This window comes from Brassica rapa, chromosome A06 (genome assembly GCF_000309985.2).
Source record: "Brassica rapa cultivar Chiifu-401-42 chromosome A06, CAAS_Brap_v3.01, whole genome shotgun sequence".
NCBI lineage: Eukaryota > Viridiplantae > Streptophyta > Magnoliopsida > Brassicales > Brassicaceae > Brassica > Brassica rapa.
The window spans coordinates 10,724,329-10,742,396 of NC_024800.2; the positions used below are offsets into that span (position 1 = coordinate 10,724,329).

The window sequence follows — 18,068 nt, forward strand, 5'->3', positions numbered from 1 at the left end:
TGACAAAGCGGCCAAAGAGAAAGAGGTCCTCCGAGTTAAATTTGAGGAGTTGGAAGACAAGCTGAGGTCTGACCGTCTCGCGAAGAAGGACGCTTACGCGAGAGAAAACTCGCTTAGAGCGGTTGGTCGCTTCCCTCGAGAAAGAGAAGGCCGAGCTCGAGGAAGAGAGGGACGCTGTCGTCGGAACGCTGGTCAAAGAGAGGCAACGTCTGAGGGACTCTAGGGTTCAGGAGGTCACCCGCGAGAGGATCAAGGTTCAAACGGCTATGGCGGACAAGTCTACTCGCTGTGTAGGTAAATGAAGGGCTATCTGGATCGCCTTAACGCGCTAGAGAAGGCCAAGAATCTAAACGGGCAGGCTTCAGGAACAAAAAAAGTGCCTCGAGATGATAAAAATAGCGGGATCGAGATTCCGCAGAGTATGATCAACATCTTCTCGGAGCAGGAGAAGATGTATGAGGCTGAAGTCACCAAACTTATACCTCGAGCCATTCTCTGAGGATGACTTTGCTCTCTCTCCTCTCAACCTCCCTTCTCGATTTGTAAGTGAAGAGCTCATGGGGGTACTCGACCCGTACGGATCGAAGGTTGGCTGATTAGCCAGAATCGGCTTCCCAGTTGATCACTTCCCACGAGGCGACCGAGATCCAGTCGATGAGCCGATGGTAGACATTACTCCGCTCTGTCGGAGCGTATTGTCGTTCCCGAAGGAACTGCCGTCGAGGACGTCCCGACGGAAACGATCCCGAGGAAGCCGGGGGACGCGATTCAAGCAGACACGGGGGATGTAGCCACCGAGATCCGGTCCTGGTTCTTCTTCGTCTGAGGAGCGAGAAGAGGACGAGGTGGGCGAGGAGGAGAACAGGTCGCCACCGGCACTTATCGAAGAGACGGTGGGTCCCGCCCCGTCCCATCAGTTTCGACCCTCCTGCTCAGGTTGACGACCTTGGCGCCGAGCCGTTGAAGAAGAAACGGTTGAACCGCTTACCCGAGCAGGGACGACACAAGACATTGTCGTTTGATCTTGTTGTAATATTAGGAATGTTTTCATCGGTGGTCTTGATAGACCTTGTTGTTGTATTTTAAGACTCTTTTTCCTTTGTGTTTCTCATTATTTATTTGCAACTCTTTTAAGCGATTTCGGTTATCTGTTGTGTTTGGAAAAGCATCAGATTTTTTATCCTTAATCTTTTGCAAATAGACAAGTGATGAACCGGTAATTGGTTTTTTACTCGGCTGTCATCATGTTTCGATAACAAAGAGTTGAGTATAAGAGTGGAAGGTTCTTCTGTCCGTTTCCTCAGTGAAAATTAAGTAACCGGGTAGCTAAGCCGTTACATTTTAGTCGAGAGAAGGCAAAGATTCACTCTGTTTAGGTCGGTTAATGCTTAGGCATAGGTGAATCGCGACTATTAAGGTCCTGGAGCCAAGTGTCTGATCAGGACATAGGCTGTAAGCAAAGGAGCGTGAGTGTCCGCGTGTCCTCTGCTGGAGGCACTGAGCCATTCGATGTGAAAGTCATTATTTATTCGATTGAGACCTAGGTAAGGTTTTGACTTTGGTTTTGTTACAGCTGGACCTGTTAAGGCTGCCTACGTACCTCGGTTGAGGATCAAGCCATTCGTAGTTATTTTTCCCGAGTAAAAGTGGCTGTGAGTGGCGCATTTACTCGGTCGAGTAGAAGTGACCACGGAGGTGCAATCTACTCTGTTTTTTTGTTACAGCTGGACCTGTTAAGGCTGCCTACGTACCTTGGTTGAGGATCAAGCCATTCGTAGTTCGTTTTTTTCCCGAGTAAAAGTGGCTGTGAGTGGCGCATTTACTCGGTCGAGTAGAAGTGACCATGGGGGTGCATCTACTCGGTTTTTTTTTTTTTTTTTTGTGTGGAAATACTTCTACGAGTAGAAACGTCGTAGGTGCATTGAGTTCCATGATCGTGGACTTCTTCGCCGCGCGACGTTTGGAGTCTGTATACGCCAGGCTTGATGACTTTAATGATTTTGTAAGGGTCCTTCCCATCTTGCGCCGAGTTTACCGGCGTTGAGTTCCTTGGTGTTCTCAAACACTTTGCGCATGACAAAGTCGCCGAGTTCCAGAGGTCGTGCGCGGACCTTTTTGTTATAGTAACTCTCTATCTGATGTTGGTAATTCTGGATGCGCAGCAGGGCTTGATCTCTTCGTTCTTCTATCTCATCGAGGGCATCAAGTAGCATTTCCTTATTCAGCTCGACGTATTGAGGCATTTTGGAACGTCGGAGGCTTGACACGTTAACTTCAGCAGGAGCCATGGCTTCGACGCCGTAGGCGAGAGAGAAAGGTGTCGATTTAGTCGATCCCCGTGGAGTCGTGCGGTGGCTCCATAGGACTCCATCGAGTTCATCGGCCCAGTGACCCTTTTTCAGGTCCAGACGCTTTTTAATGCCATCGATGATAAGTTTGTTGGAGGACTCGGCTTGGCCATTGCCTTGCGGGTAACGAGGAGTGGATGGGCTTAGTCGAATGTTCCACTTGCCACAGAACTCCTTAAAGTTGCCTGACATGAACTGCGACCCGTTGTCGGTGACGATCTCATAGGGCAGACCATGGCGGCAAATAATGTTTTTCCAGACGAAACCGCGGACTTCTTTGTCTGTGACTTGAGCGTATGCTTCGGCTTCGATCCATTTAGTGAAGTAGTCGGTCAGGACAAGGATGAAGCGTCTTTGGCGGGAACAAGGAAGCGGTCCTATGATATCCATCGCCCATCGCATGAACGGGTAAGGGGCGGTGGTTGTGCGCAGCATCTCGGTTGGACAATGGATGCTAGGTGCGTGTCGTTGGCACTTGTCGCAGCTTCTCGCGTATGACTCGCAATCAGCGTTCATCGTCGGCCAAAAGAAACCTAAGCTCCTTACTTTGATTGCTAACCCACGTCCGCCCGAATGATTTCCGCCAGCGCCTTCATGTGTCTCAGCCATAACCCTTGCTGTCTCGTCGCCATGGATGCATTTGAGGAGTACTTTACTCGCCGTCCATCGGTGCAGTTCATCGTCAAGAACGACGTAATGGGCGCTGCGGGTTTTTAGCCGGCGAGCTGCCCATTTTTCTGCTGGGAGTTCCCCCTTCGAGAGGTAGTCGATGAACTCGGTTCTCCAATCTGGGCCAAATCCGTCGTCGTCTGGAGCAATGGGCTCGACGACCTGGGCGACGAGGGTTTGGTCGGTCAGTATATCGATGCTTGGTTTCTCGATACGATGTATCGGGATTGTTCGTTTCACTTGATCACGAAGCTTGCTGCCAAGGGCAGCGAGGGCGTCGGCGCAGACGTTCTCGCCTCTCGGAACTTTGATGAGTTCGAAGAATTCGAACTCTGCTGCCAAGCTTTGCACTATTTTGAGATAGGCGTCCATTCGATCGTTGCGGGCGTCGTAGTCGCCACTGAACTGACTGGCGACTAACTGGGAGTCGCAATAAGCGCTTAGTCGTTTAGCTTTGACGGCTTTTGCTAAGCGGAGTCCTGCGATCAGAGATTCGTATTCTGCCTCGTTGTTTGACGCGGGAAAGCCAAAGCTTAAAGACTGTCTGATTAGCTCGCCGGTCGGGGACTGTAATTGGACTCCGGCACCTGCTCCTTTGTTGGTCGACGATCCGTCGACGTGCAATGTCCAGTTTGAGCTTGGGAATGTGAGATCTTGCTCTAATTCTGGGCCAGTTCGACCAAGAAATCGGCAAGGACCTGGGATTTCGCTGCCGTGCGGTTCTTGTAGATGATATCGAGCTCGCCGAGTTCGATGGCCCACTTTGTGAGTCTGCCGGATCTGTTAGTGTTCTGGAGTATCGTTCGGAGAGGCTGATCAGTTAGTACTTCCACGGAGTGCGACTGGAAATACGGTCGTAGTTTTCTCGCTGCTTCAACAACTGCTAAAGCCATCTTTTCTAGAGTTGGATACCGCGTCTCTGGTCCTGTCATGCGTCGGCTCGTATAGAAGATGGGCTTTTGCTCGCCGCGGTCTTCTTTTATCAGAGCGCTGCTGACTGCAGCCTGTGATACTGCGACATAGAGAGATAGAACATCGCCGACGTCTGGCTTAGCGAGTACTGGAGGTGTAGTCAGGTACTGTTTGAGTTGAGTGAATGCTTCCTCGCACTTTTCGTCACAAATGAACTTTTTATTTCCTCGCAGGAGATCATAGAATGGCAGGCACTTGTCGGTGGATCTGGAGATGAATCGATTTAGAGCGGCTATCCGGCCTGTGAGCCGCTGCACTTCTCTGCTGTTCTTCGGACTCGGGAGGTTTAGAACCGCAGAGATTTGCTTTGGGTTCGCCTCGATTCCTCGCTGTGTGACGATGTAACCGAGGAACTCGCCAGAAGAAACCCCGAACGTGCACTTTGCTGGGTTTAGCTTCATGCCGTACTTGTTGAGAGTTTCGAAGCATTCTTGTAGATGGCGGAGGTGATCGGTGGCATGGAGCGACTTAACCAGCATGTCGTCGATGTACACTTCCATGGTGACGCCCAGCTTATCTGCGAACATCTTGTTCACAAGCCTTTGGTAGGTTGCTCCGGCGTTCTTCAGACCGAATGGCATGACCTTGTAGCAATAGGTTCCCCTATCTGTGATGAAGGCCGTCTTCTCGCGATCATCCGGGTGCATCATTATCTGGTTGTATCCGGAAAAGGCGTCCATGAAGGTTAGCATCTCGTTTCCAGCCGTGGACTCGACTAAACGGTCGATGTTGGGAAGAGGGTAGCTATCCTTTGGGCAGGCTTTATTCAGGTCGGTGAAGTCGACGCAGACGCGCCACTTGCCATTTTTCTTTTTGACGACTACCGGGTTTGCCAACCACTCAGGGTAGCGAACCTCAGCAATCGAACCTGCGCCGAGTAGCCTGTCAACTTCTTCGTTTCGGCCTTAGACCTATCAGGGCCGAGCTTGCGTCTCTTCTGTCGGATAGGCTTGAACGTTGGGTCGACGTTTAGTTCGTGAGTTGTTATAGTCGGGTCGATGCCTTTCATGTCCGCCATAGACCAAGCGAACGTGGACACGTTCTTTCTGAGGAAATCCAGAACTGACTGCTGCATTTCGTCGGAGAGGTATGCGCCAACTCTCACGGTGCGACTCTGGTCGGCGTCATCAATAGGTAACTCGAGAACCTCGTTTTCCTGAGAGTAGGCTTTTGAGGTTGGAGGGGACACTGAGTTAACGGGTAGTGACGTTCTTTGGAGTTTGACTGTGGCGACTAGGAGATCCCTAGCGGCCTTTTGGTCCCCGCGTAATGTTTTTATCTTCCCGTCCGCGCCGGGGAACTTGACGCACTGATGGTAGGTGGAAGGGACAGCCTGCATCGAGTGTAACCAAGGGGTACCGAGTATAGCGTGATACGGAGCTTTTGTGCTAACGACGGCAAATTTGACCGTTCGAGTAATGCCGCATGCGCGCACCGGGAGGCGGATCGTTCCCAAGATAGTTTCGGATGACCCATTGAATCCTGTTAGCGTTCTGGAGGACGCTTTTATGTCGTCGAGGTCGACTCCCATCTTCTGCAGAGTTCCTCGGAAGATGAGGTCAACGGAACTTCCGGTGTCAATAAGGATCTTGGTGACATCATACTCTCCAATTCCAAGGACGACGAGGAGGGGATCATTATGGGGCGCGTGAACACCTTCAGCGTCATCTGGTGAGAAGGTTATCGGAGGATGACTTGTCGGTTTAGTCGGCCACTTCTGGGACGTCGCGACTTATCGACGATAATCTTTCACGGAACGGACTGAGTCGCCGCTAGGGGAGCCTCCCATGATGACGTTCAAAGACTGTCCCGTTTGTACTCGCTTGGAGTTCAGTAAGGCGCGGAGGTCTTTGGGTACGCTGGTATCAGGAGGTGGAAGTTGAGGCTGACCTTTAGCTCGCTCCAACTGTCGTTGTAAGTCTGTTGGTTTTGAACGGTTGAGCTTCACGCGGAGATCGCCTGCTCCGGCATTGAGTTTATCTCGGAGGTCGCTAATTGGCCCTTCGTTGTTGTTGCCATCGCTTATCGAGATGCGCCGAGACTTCCGTGCATCCAGCATCGTCCGGAGATCTCTGCGTGTGGTATTGCCTTCATTTTCCGGTTCGAGCTTCCGTTTAAGGCTGTCTCTCAGGTCTCCGAGTACAGGCGAATCGTCGTTATCTTCGTCGGACGACAAGGATTGCTGAGAGAGTATAACCTCAATGCGTCTGCGATTAGCCGGATGCTCTTCGTCGGCTGAGGAGTCTCCCCCGCCGTTATCCCTTGGGGTTTCTTCCTCGTCGTCTCGTTGCGGAGCGTCGTTTTGTCGACCTTTGCCAGTGGCTTTGCGCTGGGCCCTTCTTTCTTTATTCTTGCTCCAGCTCTTACCGTTCTTTGGTTTGGCTTTCAATGGCTCAAACTTAAACTCGCCGCTTGCAAGGGACGAGAGGTAATGCGCGTAGAGAGATTTGCATTCTGAGGTATCGTGTCCTTTGACGTCGTGATACTTGCAATGTTTGGTGAGGTCGACGGTCCGGGAAGGCCCTGCTGCTGATCCGACTGCCGCTGCGGGTTGGGTGGTACAAACAGAATCGACTTTTTGGTCGGGCGACTCGAGTTCTCTTACCCACTTGTTCCACCCCTCCCCGCGAACTACGAGAGTGGAGATTGGTGCGTTATTCTCGTTAACGACATACATGTAACCGTCTTTGCGACCGTTTTTGTCGTTTGGAGCGTGTTGGCGCGGTTCTTGTCGCGCATTTGCGTTCTTAGCCGCTGGAGCCTTGGGCGCGCTCATCTTGCTGAGGATTGCGTTGGTGTCCTCCTCCATTCGGATGAAGTTATCGGAGCGTGCGATAGCGTCTTGGAGCGACTTGGTTGGGTTCTGGTACAGGTCTTCTCGGAACTTGGAGTGGACCCACAAGGTGTTGCGCAAGGCGTCGATAGCAATTCCGTCTGGGATCTCAATCTTCGACACTACGGCTTTGAATTTCTCCATGTACTCGCGCAAGCTCTGGTCCTTTTTCTGATTGAGGTTCCACAAGCTGGATGCAGTGGCGCTGCGCTTTGTGAACATGATGTATGTCTTGAGAAAAGCTGCTGATAGGTCGCGGAAACATCCGATTGAGTTCTCTTCCAACTGGGAGAACCACGTCAGGGCTTGCTCTTGGAGAGTCTCGACGAAAAGCTGGCAGTAACCTGCATCCCTTTCGTCGTCAGGGAGTCGAGCTCGTGCCATCGCGATGTTAAAAGCTGTCATATGTTCCACTGGATCTCCGCCGGGCTTATACTCAGGTAGGCGCAACTTTTCTATCTTTCCGAGTTGCACGCTGGTTAGCGCGCGAGTAAAAGGAGTACGCGAGGTTGCTGCGAGTACACTCTCTATTTGCGGAGCTGCGCTGGTTACTTGGTGGATCTTCTCTCCCATTTGTTGAAGGCTGAGTTTGAGCTCGGCGAGCTCGCGTATTGTCGTGAGATCTGAACCTGCTGGGAGAGCGTCCGCGAGAAGGGCTTCGTTAGGCTCCGAGTCGTCAGAGATATGGTCGACTCCGGTTGCCGTAGGGTTTCTGTTGAAGAGGCGGCGGCGTATCTGCCGGGGACGGCTCGTTTGTCCCTCAGGAGCTGTGAGCGCCGCGACCAACGCAGCGAGTTGGTCGTTGGTTGTCTTTTGGACTTCGTCTTGGCGAGCGAGTCGAGCCATGACGGAGCTCATGAAATCTGAGGTGATGGGCGGCGCGGCCGCAGGCGTAGGCGTCGGTTCCTCGCCTGGAGCGCCGAAGGCGGCGTCGTCTTGAGCCATGTAGATCTAGAACGTTGCTTTAGTCAGCCCCACGGTGGGCGCCAATTGTTTGTACAGGATTCGGTTGATTAGAATGATGAACTTAGGAAATGGGGTGACTAAAGACGTTTTATTAGAATCAAACAAGGGATTACAAGATTGTCGGGAAAATAAGGAAACAAGATAGAGGTTTAAACAACAAGATCAGAGTGATCGATGGGAAACCCTAAATCTAGCCGCTTAGTGTGTAGTTTGTCCAAAAGTCCTCTTTTCGTTGCCTCCTCCTTCCCTCTTATAGTGCCCTTGTGCGTGATGCCCTAATCGCGCCTGTCCTTTGGGCCTTGTCGCCCAAAGGCCGAGTATGTGGGCCTTGGTACTGTTTCGTCCAAGCCGAGTATAGCTGATCGGCTTAGCTGACCGGCTTAAAGTACTCTAGGGTCGAGCCGACGTCTCTAGCCGCTAAGCCGACTAAGCTCGATCGACCTTGTCGGGCTAGGGCCTGTTATTTGATGGGCCTTGTGGAGGGATGTAATCCATCTCCTACAATGTTCCATTTCCATTCGTCAAAATTTCAAGTTTTCCTTCAAGTAACACACGATCTCTTGCTGCAAAGTTTAAAACATCTAATCAAATAATCTCAGAGCATGAAAACAATTTCTAAAGAAATATATTTATATTGGAGTTGAAATTAAGAAGGTAAAGTAGGGAGGGATTACGAGGAAGCAGAGGAGGATACAGGCGGCTGCACCTGGGAATAGTACGTACCAAAAGCTCAACTTTTGTAACTTCGCTCCGTCAATGAACATCAGTGGCAAACTCGCCGCTGTTTTTTTAGATATTAAATCATATGAAATGATTAATCAAATATTAATTTTGTAAGAAAATGTACAAACACAATGATAGAAATTATATATATGTTTCACTCACGATGCCGTTTTCCACTTTAATATCTCCGTTTTATATACCCTAACGCAATATGCATGCTTTATATATAACGAGGAATCTAGTATTGAAATCCAAACTAGTTTCCGGAATAAATTGTTTCTAGATGGGACTGTATATCTATATCCATAAAACATATGCGTTATTTGTAAGCTACTACGTACTGGAACTCTTTTACTGCTTTTGTATTCATATCTCCACAATTCTCACACTGCATATGGAATATGATTTCAGTTGAGGTAATTTCATTTTCCGTTTGGAAACGGGAGGAATTTGATATTCCAGATATAACCATTCATGTTAAGCGTGGGAATTTGTAGATCCTGTTCTATATATATTTCTCACATGTCTAACTCTTATTACTATAGAATATATATATAAGAAAATCTAGTTTTGTTTTGCTAGGATGATTAGATAAGTACAAAATTCTAGTAATGAAAAATTTATAAACTTCCGTCAAAATGGACAACATCTCTAAAAGTAGAAATCAGTTACCAGGCGGATGATTAGCACGAGCAAGGACCATAAACGCGATGGAAGCCGCGAGGGCGGTGCTGCGGGAGAGCCAACCGGGCCCGAGGATGGAAAACGCCAACACTCCAATGGCTGCACAACCTATTTGAGCCATGAATATATTGTATTTCTGAAATAAATACACATGCACCCATCACGGTTTTGATCAACAGTAGCTAGCATTTAAAGGTTGCGTTTACAAAAAATAAAAAAAAATAGCGTCTCAATCAAAAGAAAGGAAAAGCGTTTAAGAAATTACCCTAGCAGCAGGGGCAGAAGGAGTGGTGAAAAGAATGGCAGAGACGGCACCAAGTGGTGCAACCGACATTGAGATACCTTTAGGGTTTAATATATGATCTATCCTTCCCAGTATCGCCATTGCCGCAAACGCTCCTGTTCGTACCAGAAAATATATTAACAAAACACTTCAAATATTAAACCCAAAATAAAAAAACATTTAAAATATTTTTAATACATCCGTACATGTATACTTATTTTATCAACTCGGTCATACATTCAAGGTTAAAAACACATATGAGAAGACCTATAGTTAATCAAGTAACTTCATTTATTTTGCACGCATACATGATACATGTTCGAAAATTAAAATGCATGATGATCACATACTACTATAGCTATTTCCTTTCATTTTTGATAACAATATACAAAACGATAAAACCAATTAAACAATTTAGGCCTCTGTTCAAGGATTGGCATAGACAATGACGATTTGCGAATGATATGTATAATCTTGATAAATTGAAAACCATATTTGTTTCTACGAGTAAAGGTTATGCGAGTTAATTTAGAAAATTAATAATCATGATTTTTTATTTCTTACTACTAAATTCAGGATATGGTCAACTCATGCAGTTATTATCAATACTCAATAGCCATTTGGTCATTGGAAGAGACACGATCTCTCTGTCTCTCTCTTCCCTTGTCTTCGGACAAAAGAAATTTGCTGTCTGATATTGTGTTTTCATTTTCTTTGTGAGCATATTTTTCAATTAAAAAAAGACTAACCTGCTGCAGGCCAAATGACGTCACTCAGCGACGGAGCCACCGTAGTCTTCTCAGGCTTCCAAGAATCCCAAGAAACCGCAGGTAAATCTTCAGCAGAAGCTACCGGCATAGATACGCCGGGGCTTTTGCTTACTTGCCGGCGAGTGCTCCAAGACCTAAGGTTTCTCATATGCCTCACAGATTCATAGATACATATATCATAAGATGAGAGTCCTAAGAAATGATGGTGTTTGAAAGAGGCTGAAACCATTGACTGAGCACTTGGAACCGTTGGAGTAATATTCCGGAGAATAAGCTGTAAGCGTCCGAAAGGTAGAGGCTTCACCGGAACCGAAGCCATGGTTGTTGGGAGTGGGAGGGCTTCTTGATGTAAGTATCTCAACAAAGACTCAAAACATGTTCGCCTCTTTCTAATTACATAAATACTCAGATTTACAGTAGTGGACAATTATATTTACAAACACAGATTTGTGTGCATAAAAATATTATATATATTTTTTTCACAAGTTAAAATGAAGTGTACAGTAAAGGTCTTACAAACAATAAAAGATGGACTATTTTTACATTAGTAATTAAGGGCTTGTAACCAAATATTGAAAGGAACTATAACTGTTTATTTTAACGATAATTGTTTAGTATATAGTATAAAAATGTAGCGCAGTTTACATTTTTGTCAACCATGTTAATTTCTTGGTTATATATACAACTTCTACGAAATATTTATTTTCTTTCAAAAAAATAATATTTATTGACTATTCAGTATTCTATGATGAATCAAAACTGATGACCGGTTATAAGAAATACTAATTCAAAAATCAAAATTAGTTGATAGCCGAGTTCTAAGAAAATCATAAACAAGATATTCGTATATTTCTTGTTATTTAGTTTTTTTCCTTAAAGTACAAAGTATATTTGCGTTCGTTAAAAACAAAAAAAATTGCGTTCGTTATTTCTTTTCGACGTGCAGATGACGCTTGCCAATCTCTCCATTCACTTGAAAAACAACTAAAACGACATCTTGTTTTTTTCGACCAAATTATTCATTCAGTTGTACTTGATACTTTTGATATTTATACTGCTTATTTAACGACCTACATGTATTATACTGATAGTTAACGAAGGAATGACTTTTGATTTTAAAATGATAGATGCGAATGGATATTGCCAAAATAGCAGTGCCCGTATAAGAGGTGGATGGGGTTCAAACGCGAGCCTCTTTGATCAGTCGAAAGGTCATTGGATGACAATATATAGTGCCTTCATCTAATACTTAAATTATTATCTTACTCCTCGTTATTTCAATTTCGTTCAATATGTTAACAGAGATTTGTATTTTTATTTCTGTGATATATGGAAGCTGTCGCCTTCACATGCATACACATGTTCCATGTTTCTAATCGTGAACACCGATCATAAAAATATAATATTGGTAGATAATACAAACAGGTGATTGACATAGCCTAAATTTGTTTCCTCTCAAAGACGAACGAATCTTCGATTAACGGTTAAAAGGTCGATTATTGATTAGTTCTCACTTCTCACACATTATAACTTTTGTTTTATACATTACACAGTACTTCACTTATGTAATAAGATTGGTGCTGATTTGGACAAAGCAGAGAAGGGCAAGTCATTGGGTTTCGTACCGTCAATTTCATATCAATCAAATAACAAATAAACAATCTTACCTACAATTTTTTTTCTTCTATATCTCTTATATACTAAAACACAATTTACTCAAGCAATTTTAATTTGCTACGTGGCTCAATCAATCTTTATTTTTAAATAAAAAAATCTAAATAAAAAAGATTTGCGACAAAACAGTTATTTCATCTCTATTTTAAACGAAAATAAAAAAAACAAAAAAGAAATTACTACTTCCCATGATCTACACTTTCTCATCGTACACCAAAATCAGATTTGCAACAAGTTCTTTATAAAATGGTTTCAAATAGTTTTATTTCTCCCATGAAATAACCGCTGCTTTCAACTCTCTCATAATTTTTATTTTGATATCGACAGCATCATATCTTCTCTGCAGAAGACAAAATTTTCAAGTTGATGGTGACTGTAAAGTTTAGCAAATGAGTAAGTGATAAAGGGTTTAAGTCTCAGAAATTAATTATGTTCCGTTGTACAGTTTGAATTCCTTTTGTTTTTTGTTTTTTTTACAGAGGAATCATCATTGTTACTATGAGTAAACAACTCATTTCTCATTAATTAATCTGAAATGTATAAATGGATTTATATACATGACCTGACCAACTAAACCAATAAATCAATCTACGGTTTACTATAAAGACCGGTTTACTATACAGACTATAATAGTTCCCCTCAAAATGGGACAAAGATATTGCGTAGACCCATCTTGCCAAATAACCTTGAGAAAGGTGCAGGATATAGCGGTTTAGTAAATGGATCGACCAGTTGTAGATCAGTACGAACATGCAGCAACTTGAACAATCCAGCAACAAGACGTTCACGAACACTATGACAGTCCACTTCAACACTCTTAGTGCGTTCGTGGAAGACAAAGTTGCGCGCAATGTGGATTGCAGCCATGTTGTCGCAAAAAGCAATGTAGGTTTAGCCAACGGTATACGTAGCTCAACAAGGAAGTTAGTAAGCCAAAACAAGTCATCAGAGATAAGGGATATATAAGCTCCGATATTCTGCTTCAGCAGAGCTCTTAGCCACAACAAATTGCTTCTTAGATTTCCATGCAATAAGAGACGTACCAAGGAAAATGCATGAACCAGAAGTAGAACGCCGTGTATCTTGACATGAACCCCAGTCAGCATCAGCAAATGTTTGTATCTGCATCTCCGCCTTAGAAGAATAGAACAAGCCTTGACCTACAATTCCTTTGATGTAGTGCAAGACCTTCAGGAGAGCTTTGAGATGACTGTCACGCGGAGCACAAGAGAACTGACTGAGTTTATTTACCGCAAAGGTAATATCAGGTCTCGTAATCTGCAAGTACATGAGGCGTCCAACAAGACGACGATAAGCCTCAGCATCAACGAAATCACCACCAGTCTCAGAAGAAAGTTTCACAGATGGATCCATAGGAATGCTTGATGGTTTACAACCGAGAAGACCTGTTTCATCAAGGAGATCCAAAGCATACTTTCTTTGACAGATATGAATGCCATCAGTGGAACGAGCTACCTCAAGACCCAAAAAATACTTCATAGGGCCAAGGTCGCGAAGCTTAAAGAAAGATTTCAGTTGAGACTTAAGAAGATCAACTTCAGAGTCATTGTTACTTGAGATAACAATATCATCGACATATACAATGACGCAGAGGAAGAGATCACTGGAGGTCTTCAAGAAACAAGTATGATCCGAGTGTGTTTGAGTAAAGCCAAGAGCAGTGAGTGTTGTAGAGAATTTAAGGAACCACTGTCTTGAAGCTTGTTTAAGACCATACAAGGATTTTTGAAGCTTACAAACTGCATTTTCAGGCAGTTTGTCCCCCTTTCGAGATGCATAGCCAGGCGGCAACTTCATGTAGATTTTCTCATCAAGATCACCATTGAGGAAAGCATTTTAAATATCCAATTGATGTAATATGAAGTTGTAAATGGCAGAGATAGCAAGAAGGAGTTTGACTGTGCCGAGTTTGACAACAGGGGAGAACGTATCATGATAATCTATGCCCTCTTGTTGGGTATAACCCTTTGCCACCAACCTAGCCTTATATCTCTCAATTGTATCATCAGCATTGAACTTGACCTTGAAGACCCATTTACACCCAATAGGGGTTTTATAAGGAGGTAAGGTGCAGGGGAGAACGTATCATGATAATCTATGCCCTCTTGTAGGCTCCTGAATACCACAAGAAAATTCATCAAACCAAACCAGATAATGGAAACTCTTGGTTAAGCAACTGACACTAAGGAGATTGAATTTGAACTGGGGTATGTATAAGACATCAGATAGTAAAAGGTCTCTACCCATTTCAATGTTTCCTATACCGACAATGCTAACCAGAACTCCATTAGGCAATGTAACAGTGGTATCAGGAAGAGGTTTAAAGGATAAAAAGGAAGATTTTTGATGACAAATGTGATTGGTTGCTCCGGAATCAATCACCCAAGCATTAAGAGGCACAAGAGAAGTATTACTAGAGCAAACGTAAGGCCTATCAATACCGGTAAAAGAACAAGTGATAGAGGGATGAAATGTACCGGATATTGGGCATGTGGAAGATAAGGAAGGGATGGAAGCTGAGACAGAGTGGACTTCTGGTCCAAGATGAGAACTAGGAGGTTGGAGTTTAGTGCTGAGGAAAGAGACCAACTGCTGTATCTGAGAAGCAGAGAGTTCAGTAGAAGCTTCATCATTCTGAATTGTATCAGTAATTGCAGCGTTAGCAGAAACCGAAGAGAAAGATCTCTCTGACTTTTGATTTGGCTTCATGCTGTTCGGATACCCATGCTTCTTGTAGCACTTGTCAATGACATGGCCAGGACGATGACAAAACGTACAGAAGGGACAGTCTTTACGCGGATAACCAGTAGACTGTCCACCAGAGAATGACGTTTTGCCTGAATGTTGATCAGAAGCCTGAGTAACCTGAAATGCTGCTGCAGTAGATACATCCAATGAACTCACATTATTAGCTTCCTTCTGACTATCCTCTTGATCAAGAAGATTATAGATCTCGGAGAAGGAAGGTAAATGCTTCTTCGTGAGGATTATGTTCCGAATGGTCTCATAATTGTCATTCAGCCCCATCAAGAAATCAATAATCCTGTTGGTTTCTCGTTCAGCTAAGAGTTCTTCAACAGATCGATTAGTAGCCTGAATGTTAGACAGCTCTTCCCAAAGTGACTGAGTCTTGGTGTGATAAGAAGCTAGACTCAGATTACCTTGACGAAATGAATGTAGCTGATGACGAAGCTTGTACAGGCGAGGGAGATTAGACTTGTGAAAGCGAGAGTGAAGATCAGTCCATATCTCAGAGGCATTCTTGAAGTATAAGATGCTCGTGTAGATCGATTTGGCGACGCTATTGAGAAGCCAGGACTTGATCATGCTATTACAACGGCACCAAATCTTGAAATATGGATCATCATCTTGTGGTTTCACTATCGAGCCATCGACGAACTCTAGCTTATTCTTAGCTTTGAGACTAGTAGTCATAGCAATGATCCAAACACCATAGTTGCTACCATCTAGGGAATCCGCAACTAATACCAGTCCAGGATGATCAGAACTATGGAGATAATACGGAGTGTGAATGTTATCGTGAGAATTTGATACCTCAAACCGATCAACAGATGAAGGAGTGAGAGAGCGATGTGGATCGAGAGGAAGTTCAGGAAGATGCCAATGAGGAAGCAGAAGGAAATGTAAAGAAGAAGAAGACTCGACACAATTAAGGTATAATCACTTAGAAATTCTAGAATCATTAGAACTTTCATATTTGGTTCTGTTGTTTGCTTATAGTGATGGGTTTGGTTCTGTTGTTTCGTGACTTAACATGCTGATAGAGTCTCTTGTGCAGGTTAATCTCGTGCTGATGGAGTGAGAGGAAAGACTGAAGTTTAATTATGTATGAACCTAATCTATGTATGTATGAACCTAATATATGCTTTGAAGTTTGAATAATGTATGAACCTAATCTATGTATGTATGAACCTTATTTAGGCCTTTGGATGATGTGTGAACTTTATCTATATTTTTGAACTCCATGAAACATTGAAACATAATGAAGTTATCTTGCATATAAATTTTTGTGTTTTAACACTGTTTTTCTAATTGGGCCTCGCGGAATGCCCATTTGGAATGGTCCAATTTGGTCTGGACAGTTTGGACTTGGTCCAATTTGGACTAAAAAAAATAATGTCCAATAAACTAATTTGTTCATTTGGACATGCCCATTTGGACATGGACATCCCATTTGACATCTCTATCCGGAGCTCCTTGACCATCGCGTGGCGGATTAGAGCCGGAAGGCAAACCACGAGCTGTCGGAGATGATTGTGAGCCGTATTCCGGGAGATCCGGTGAAGAACGGCGGTATCTTGATTTGCAATTATTTCTTTTGATATATTTAGCTTACTAATAAATATACGAAAATATCAAGTTATCATAATTTATTCTCTCCGATTATTCAAAATTTACTTTTATGTAAAATAAATATTGAATTTGTGGTCACAACATGTTAAATAAACTAAGGGTTCGACTGGTGACCATTCTGGAAACAAGAAGAACGAATAGGAAAGAAATGTAGAGGAATAGAATTGCAGGAATGAAAGGGAATGGTTGTTCCATCTCATATTTAACAAGGAATTAATTTGTTCTTTATTTCTCTACAAAAAAAAGGAATGGTAGGGAATGAGAAAGAAAAATTATTTCTTATGAATGGTGATTTTTTTAAGGAATGTTAGGGAATGCATTTGTTCCCCATCGTTCCTTGGTCACCATTCATACCCTAAAAGAAGATGTTTTTGTTACTAATTAAGGATAAAGAAAAAATAATATTTTGAATTTATTAAACAGCATTGAAAAAACACCCGTACGTAGCATGGGTGAAATGTACTAGTAATTTTATAAAAGGATCGAGGTCCAACTGACCAAGCCCGGCAATATATACAACCAAAGCCCAAAAAGGCCCAAACCAACACAAAATATATTAAACAGAATCCCATAAGGACTAAACCCAACACCGAATCAAACTAGACACGTCAAACCCACACATGTTTAAACCTCAACAGCAAGGAAAGCACGTGTCACCATATTCCTGCTCCTTCTCCACCGCCGAAACCAAACGGCGTTTCGCCGGAATCCCACCGGGTTCACATACATCTTCCACGGTTGTGCTCCTTTCTTCGGAGAGCTTCCAATCGATCAACATCGATATCCCATTTAAAGCCACCAAGCCGCCAAACACCGGATTAAGAAATCCAGAACCTCCATCTCGTTTGTCTTCCACGCCTTAGCTTCAATCTTGGAGAGCATCAATAGGTCTATTCGAGATCTTATCCAAGAAAGCCAAGCCGACAAGCCAGAAACACGTAACAGATAACCCACCTTGAATAGAAAGGTTGAAAACCAAAAACCGGCGACACAAGGCTTTGAAAGCCTCCACCTCCGGAGTCATAAGCTGGCGACGACGAAACTGACGAGGCTTCCTCATCCCGGAGTCAGAAGAAAGACATGCAAAGCGAAAAAACAAAAAAAAGTACAAACCGGACCGACGGTGGCCGTGGAAACCCACTCCGTCTGCTGGAAACACTGTTTGCAGCGGTGAAAACTAGAGAGAAGGCAGAACGTTTTCTCTCTCAGGTCTATTTATTTAAATTTATTGCACTAAAAAATAAGCAATCTTACCTACAATGCGAAGTAAAACCAAGCTATTAAAATAAATGCTAATTTTCATCTTTAAGTTCTTTGAGGCCCAAGATTCTTCTGCCTTTTTACACAATCGATTTTTTTTGTTAATTTATTTTATGATATATATCTTCTCGGTTTACTTGGTTACATGTATAGATTAGTTGTACCAATGAACTAACTCTTATTTAGGTTAGATTGTTGTATATATATAAATCTGATGTAATCACTTTCCTGATTAAGAAGATATATTTTATTTACTTCCATACTGTATTTAGTTAACTTACCGCACCCAATTTAAGAAAAATGGGAGGAGAAGGTGTCAATTTCAGCGTCAAAGTCTTGAGCATGTCTGGTGGCCTGGTGGGGCTTATTGTAGGCTCGAGCACTGGCCTCAAAATACCTATATTAGTATATTGACATGCTCTGTGTTTTCCCTGTCTGCATCACCATTACCATGAAGTATGCGGAGCCCCGAGGTATATTCTTCATTTCTT

At 43.8% G+C, this 18,068-nt stretch overlaps 3 protein-coding genes across 3 annotated transcripts in view; all 3 read right to left on the reverse strand.

The window, feature by feature from the left end:
• LOC103873181 overlaps positions 1–10,619 on the reverse strand; it is a 31,551-nt gene extending 20,932 nt beyond the window's left edge. Inside the window, exons 1-5 of the mRNA XM_009151607.3 lie at positions 10,228–10,619; positions 9,461–9,594; positions 9,184–9,331; positions 8,463–8,569; positions 8,294–8,351 (exon numbers count right to left, since the gene is read on the reverse strand). Coding sequence (XP_009149855.1) covers positions 8,310–8,351; positions 8,463–8,569; positions 9,184–9,331; positions 9,461–9,594; positions 10,228–10,567 — 771 coding nt within the window. The 5' untranslated portion in view covers positions 10,568–10,619 and the 3' untranslated portion in view covers positions 8,294–8,309. The remainder of the gene's footprint in view (positions 1–8,293; positions 8,352–8,462; positions 8,570–9,183; positions 9,332–9,460; positions 9,595–10,227) is intronic.
• A 2,248-nt stretch (positions 10,620–12,867) lies between these two features.
• Positions 12,868–13,740, reverse strand: LOC117126073 (uncharacterized mitochondrial protein AtMg00810-like). The gene has a single exon (XM_033273445.1). The coding sequence runs from the start codon at positions 13,738–13,740 to the stop codon at positions 12,868–12,870; it is 873 nt and encodes a 290-aa protein (XP_033129336.1).
• A 263-nt stretch (positions 13,741–14,003) lies between these two features.
• Positions 14,004–15,624, reverse strand: LOC103873357 (the record flags this gene model as incomplete). Its single annotated transcript, XM_033273446.1, has 1 exon — positions 14,004–15,624. A coding segment is annotated over one exon (1,596 nt), but the record flags the coding sequence as incomplete, so codon positions are not given.
• Between the last annotated feature and the right edge of the window lie 2,444 nt (positions 15,625–18,068).